The sequence below is a fragment of the Tinamus guttatus genome, unplaced genomic scaffold (assembly GCF_059628265.1).
Source record: "Tinamus guttatus ecotype Peru unplaced genomic scaffold, ASM5962826v1 Tinamus_guttatus_pri_ptg000033l, whole genome shotgun sequence".
NCBI lineage: Eukaryota > Metazoa > Chordata > Aves > Tinamiformes > Tinamidae > Tinamus > Tinamus guttatus.
Genome location: NW_028288567.1, coordinates 6408940 through 6414939, shown reverse-complemented (window position 1 = coordinate 6414939; position 6000 = coordinate 6408940). Strand labels below are relative to the sequence as shown.

The 6000-nt window shown below is 48.0% G+C and overlaps 1 protein-coding gene across 7 annotated transcripts in view; it reads left to right on the top strand.

Annotated features, from left to right (window-relative positions):
* Positions 1 to 1236: 1236 nt before the first annotated feature.
* The window catches only part of ENAH (ENAH actin regulator), a 79489-nt gene continuing 74725 nt past the window's right edge, over positions 1237 to 6000 (top strand). For all 7 annotated transcript variants that reach the window (XM_088532619.1, XM_088532608.1, XM_088532586.1 and 4 more), the window contains exon 1: positions 1237 to 1372. In XM_088532619.1, coding sequence (XP_088388745.1) covers positions 1368 to 1372 — 5 coding nt within the window. In that variant the 5' untranslated portion in view covers positions 1237 to 1367. The remainder of the gene's footprint in view (positions 1373 to 6000) is intronic.

Here is a 6000-nt window from a genome sequence, read left to right as displayed (position 1 = left end):
TTCTAGAAACTTATAAAGGAGTTATACCTATATTTGTTTCTAAAATCCTATAATTTTTTAATATCCAAACCCTAGAAAACAATGGTAGTTTGGTAATTTATGAGGAAAGATGAAATCAAGAAATGCAAAACCTCTGTCAGTGAAGCCTGAAAGATGCTTGCTCATTGTTTCCACTAACTTGGGACCAAGGAGAAGGGGTACTTGGGAGTTGACAGAAATTAGCTGTGCACGTACTGGGTTAAAGTTCCGTATACCATGTACTTCAGCCATTGGGAGTATTAAAACTGAAGCATAAATCTGTATTTAGCATTGTCATGGGGTTAGCGAAAGATGTAATGTCAAAAGTGCATGACACTGAAATAACATTCTCAGATTCCTAAAAATCCATCTAGGCCCTGAGGTTCCAAGAGAACGGAAAGGCAACGGGGAGAGTTGCAGAACCAGCGAGCAGTTTACCTGTAGTGTCCACTTAGGGGGCTGCACAGATTAGTTACCTGCCCAGAAATGAGGAACCCCATTTCTACTGCTTTTCTCACATGCTGATTGCTTGCCAAGTACCAACACAGACTCAAAAGCAGGGAGGAAAGCAGGGAGTGGACACAATTTGGTGGCAGAAGTGCTCAAAGCTGGCGCTAGCCTGCCTGAACCTTGGCACATTGAATGCTGCTTTGTGGCTCCAGAGGCCGAGGGGATGTGGTGGCCGCCATCCCAATGTTGCCCCGGGGCTTGTCCTGGCCGGGCAGCCAGCACCCTGCCTCCATTTCCCGGAGCGATGCCCTCCGTGGGCACGTGCTATGGCCTCCCGCGCGCCGGGGGCCGGCCTGGGGCTTCTTGGGAGGGAAGGACCCAACGCCTCAGGCGTCAGCGGCAGCCGCGGTCCCGCCGCGTGCCGTAACGGCCCTAACGGCCGTTCCCGCCGCCGCCAACGACCGCCTCAAGCGCCACCCCCGCACGCGCGCCGCTCCGGGGGGTGACGCCGCGGGGGGCGGGGGGCGGTGGCGCGGGGGGCGTGGCCGCCGCGCTCGCTCCTCCCCCCGCGCGCGGCGCCCCCCGCCCCCCCCGCGCAGCCGGTGTCTCGAGCCGCCCTCGCGCTCCCGCCGCTCTTGCCCGTTCTCCTTCCCCCCCGCGCTGCCCGCGCGTTGGTTCGCTCCTCCCCCCCACCTCTGCCTTCCTCCACACGCCCCCCCCGCGCGCCGCGGTGGTCTGGCCCGGCCCGGCCCGGCCCGCGGCGCAGGGAGAGAGGGAGCGCGGAGACGGGCGGGGAGGTGCCGTGGTCTCGCCGTCCGTGACCCCCCCTCCCCTCCATCCCCTGCGAGGCGGAGAGCGGCGGAGCGAGCGGCAGCGGCTCCCCGAGCCCGGGCAGCACCATGAGGTGAGCGGCCGGCCCCGGGCAGCGTGGGGAGCGAGAGAGGGACGCCTGGGGTTTGAGGGGGGGCGGGGGGCAGCCGTTAACGTCTCCTCTCTCCGTTTCCCGTTTGTTAACGGCCGCCGGAGGGCGGGGGGAGTAGGGGCGCGCGGCGGGGCTGGGCTGAGGGGAGCCCCGCGGTGGGGGAGGGGCCCATTGTTAGCGGCGGGTGGGGGAGGGGCGGCCCGGCCCCCGCGGCGGCCAAGTTGATGGGAGGGGTCGGGGGGACGGACACGTCTTCGGGCTCCCAGTGTGTCTCCCCTGCCCCCCCTTCCCCCCGACAGGGCTGCCCCGGAGGCGCGCGGAGCGCCCGCCCCGCCGCCGTGCCCTGCCGTGCGGGGCTCCCTCCCTCCCTGCCTCTTTCTTCCTTTCTTTCTTTCTTCGTCTCCTTCCCCCTCTTGCCCCCTCAGCGGCGGGTGTTGCATTGCAGCAACAGCGGGGTTGGAAAAACCCGGCTCATCAACAGATAGAAGCTGAAGGGAAGAAATCCCCCTTCGGGCAGCCGTGCAAGGGCGGCCTTGGGGGGGTTCACATGTAAACACGGGGCTGCCTGGGGCCGCTCTCCCTCCCGGGCTCTACCCGCTTCTGGCGAGGGGCTCCGTGCGCGCTCATTCATTTGAAGACATTTCTCTCCCCGCCCCCCCCCCCCCGCAAATCTCTTCATTTTAGTGCCTATTTTGTCTCCCTAATCATCATCTTGGGTTGGTGCAAGACTTGGTGAGAAATATGTGTCTTGGATCCGCATTCAGGCTACCGTTTGGGGGCGGGGGGACGCGCTGCTCCGTGTAGGCCCTGGGCTTTCCTTAAACAATTGGGGAAAGTGAGTTACTGACCTTCCCCTCAGAGATATTGTCTGGCCTGTGCTCGAGCTGGATCGTCTTAAAGATTGATGATCAGAAGTTGTAAGGTCTTTTGGAGTGTAATGCAGCAAGATCTGCTTAATGAAAATCAACACAAGCCTTTGCCGCAAAAAAAGTGTCAAGCCATTAGAATTCTCTGTAAATTCAAATAAATATCTGATTATGTTTTTGTACTGTATTTTTAAGGCTTTGTGTGCATATGTGAGCCCTAAATGCAAGCACTGACTCTGCAGTGGGAAGTACGGGGAATTTCTCCCAGCTTTTCTATTAAAAATTTAGTCCCATCTTTCTCTCTGTTTTTTTTTTCCTTAGACTGTAAGTATTTATGTACTGCATTATTTTGAGCTTTGTTTTGTATTACTGTGACTTCAATTATTCATGTTGCTGTGTAGAAGCCAGATACAATGTGAGAGTAAAAAGTTGCAACTTAAAAAGCTTACATTTCATAGATTCTTTAAGCTGAGCTTTTATATTATTTTTGATAGACCCAATGAATGCTCTTAATCCAGCAAGAGGTGGTATAAATATTTTGAGAAACTCTTCTTGTATAAATTGTTCTTTCATACTAGTAAAAATGACTTTAATTTTATGAATGAGGCAGAGCTAGGTAAGTTATACCAGCAAAAGTGCCCTTTTGCTGATAAACATGTGCCAGAACTTCTGCCAGCTTCAGAGCGCAAATACTCCTCTTAAGTGGTGTAGCAGGGAAGTGTCTAGGTTGGACCTGCCCTTAGGTTGCCTATTTAGATCTTTGAATAGTTGACTTTAGACAATCGGTCTATATAGGCAAATGATCTCCTAACGTGCATGAAGTTTCTGCCCGCTTGTTCAGTCTGCCAGACTGTCCAGAGGGAACTGCAGTGTGGAGCAGAGGAATTGCTCTGAGTGGTCATTGGGAGATTCAAAGAAATCTGACTGGAAGCAATCTGCTCCCAAACCTTGCGAAAAAAAGCAGCAAATGGTACCAATTAAACTAAACAAGAAAATGATGTGGTTAAACAGTATTTTCTCTCTATATGGGTGCTATTAAATTGACTCAGTCTTGCTTAATTGGCCCAACTTTAGTGCAAGGGCAAGCTTGCTCTGAACGCGTTCCCTTTGGACTTGTTTAGACCAGGACCGACAGTGCATCTGAAACAACATGTTTGAACCAGTATCTTCACATTGTATTACGCCTGGGCAATGCCTCTTAATGGGTATTTACTGGAACAGGCAAGTCATGATGGTGGGGGAGGTGGATAGAATAAATGATTAGAAAAAATGGTGGATAGAGTAAATGACAAGTCAGTGTTTAACATGTAGCTTGTCTGTTTGCAAGTGGTGCTAAACGTGGTTCCTAGGTAAGTAAACAGTTGGTGCTCTGATGAATACAAGAAGGAATAATTATTGTAAGTCATTCTGAAATGAGCTCAAAAAAATAGACTTCTGTTTCTGTGATGTCCTTCCAAACACATATAGAATCATAGAATCATAGAATGCTTAGGGTTGGAAGGGACCTCTAGAGATCATCTAGTCCAACACCCCTGCATACGCAGGGACACCTAAAGCACGTGGCACAGGACTGCATCCAAGCGGGTTTTGAAGATCTCCAGAGAAGGAGACTCCACACCTCTCTGGGCAGCCTGTTCCAGGGCTCTGTCACCCTCACTGTTAAGAAATTTTTCCTTAAGTTCCTATGGAATTTTTGGTGTTTCAGTTTCCGGCCATTTCCTCTAGTCCTATCAGTGGCCACCACTGAAAAGAGACCATCCCCGTCCTCTGCACTCCCTCCCTTGAGGTACTTATAGACACTGATTAGATCCCCTCTCAGCCTTCTCTTCTCCAGGCTGAACAGGCCAGCTCCCTCAGCCTCTCCTCATAGGGCAGATGTTCCAGGCCCCTGATCATCCTTGTAGCCCTGTGCTGGACTCTCTCCAGCAGCTCCACATCCCTCTTGTACTGTGGAGCCCAGAGCTGGACACAATACTCCAGATGCGGCCTCACCATATGAATGTGCCAGAGGTTCCAAACCTGAAATAATGTTGATGACCTCTTGTTAAGATCTTGCCCCTTGTGTGGGCTGGCTAGCTGATCGCTTACCAGATAGCTAACTAGTTTTCCTTCTGTTGGATAAAACACAATACTATTGTAAAGAGTATCTAAATACTATTTTAAAAATAGTAACACAATGAACATCAGCCATACAAATGGACCATAACAATTAATTTTTGCAGTAATCTGTTTTGAATTTGAATGAAAATTATATGATATTTGGGTAGCCAGTATTGGAGATTGTAGGTTGCGTATATAAACTTTGAACCTGACATGTCCCAGTTTTAAAACTTAGCCCGTGTATGAAGTGGCTCCTTCCAGGAGACAAGATGAATAGGGCTTGTGTGTCCCTGTCCTCTCCCCCTTAGGTAAACAGGAGCACCTGTTGCTCTCACTGTATTGTGGTTAGCTGACTAAGTACTGGTCTTAATATAGATGCCTGAATGCACTTATCTCGTAAGAGGTATCCAGGATTTAGGTATATGAAGCAAGGCTTCCGTTTACTAGCCAACTGGATGTGGTGGAAAAGGTAGTTAAAATATAGATAATAGCACAATTTAGTGTCCTGGTTCTGGAAGAAGCGTATATTCCTTTGGTATTTATGTCAGAAGAACATGTGTAAGCAGAAGTGCCTTGAAGAATACGTTCAAATCTGTGTTACAGAAGCCGCTTGGCTCTGCTGCTAGTGTTGGGTTCTACAGCAATAGTTAATGAAATTCTGTTAGGATTTTTTTTTTCCTCTGGTATCTAGCTCTTGCCTATGTGAACTACAGTAAAAATGGACGAACTTTTCAAGATAAGTGATTTTTATTTGTTTTTAAATGAAACCGTACAACTTTCTCTTAGGATTTCTACATCCATTCCTTTGTGTGTGGAAAGAATTGTTTTTCATTAGTGTGCTAGTCAGAAACCAGGCTACTTATTCTGCCTTCTTTACCCTAGTTGCAAGAACTGGAGAAGGAACAGTATTTGTGAGACTTTTAAATTCTAATACTTCCAGAACCCAGTGTAATCATTCATGTTCATACTGGGTTACTATCACATATCATACGCATGGATGTTGATTCTATATTTAGACAGGGCAAGTGGTTAAATTATTGATTTTTTGATTTTTTTTTTCTTAAATCCTGCCACATCCTCATTTGTGCTTTCAAAATTTTGTGGTTTCTTAAAGCCACATTAAGAGTTCTGCTTTTTTACATTCAACAGCTTTTCTGTTCAATTATGTTGCTTTAGAACATAATTCATGTTATCATTTAATAGTTAATGATGTGTTTTGCTTGGGTTAGTCAGCCTTTGTTATATTTTAAATGCTGTACTAGAATATCTGGTGTCAAACTTACTGCTTTTTTGCTTAATACATTAGTGAAACCCCAAGGCAAAAATAACAATACTTTCATTACTGATACTTTCATTACATTTCATTATACTTTCATTAGCACTGGGAATTTTTGAAGGATTCCACATGTGTCCTTGGGTTCCTAGAAAAGGAGGTACGAAACCATTATGCTTCTAGTGACAGTAGTATCAGTCTACTTGTAATAATTGCAGTTATTTAAGGTAGAATATCAGAGTAGAAGCACCCATTCATTTCAACTGAGCTGTTGAGACCGTTACTACCTTTCAGTATGTGATATATCAGCATACAGGGTAGTACATTAGAATTTTGCTTTTGTTTTAGCTGTTAATACTTGTAGCGATAAC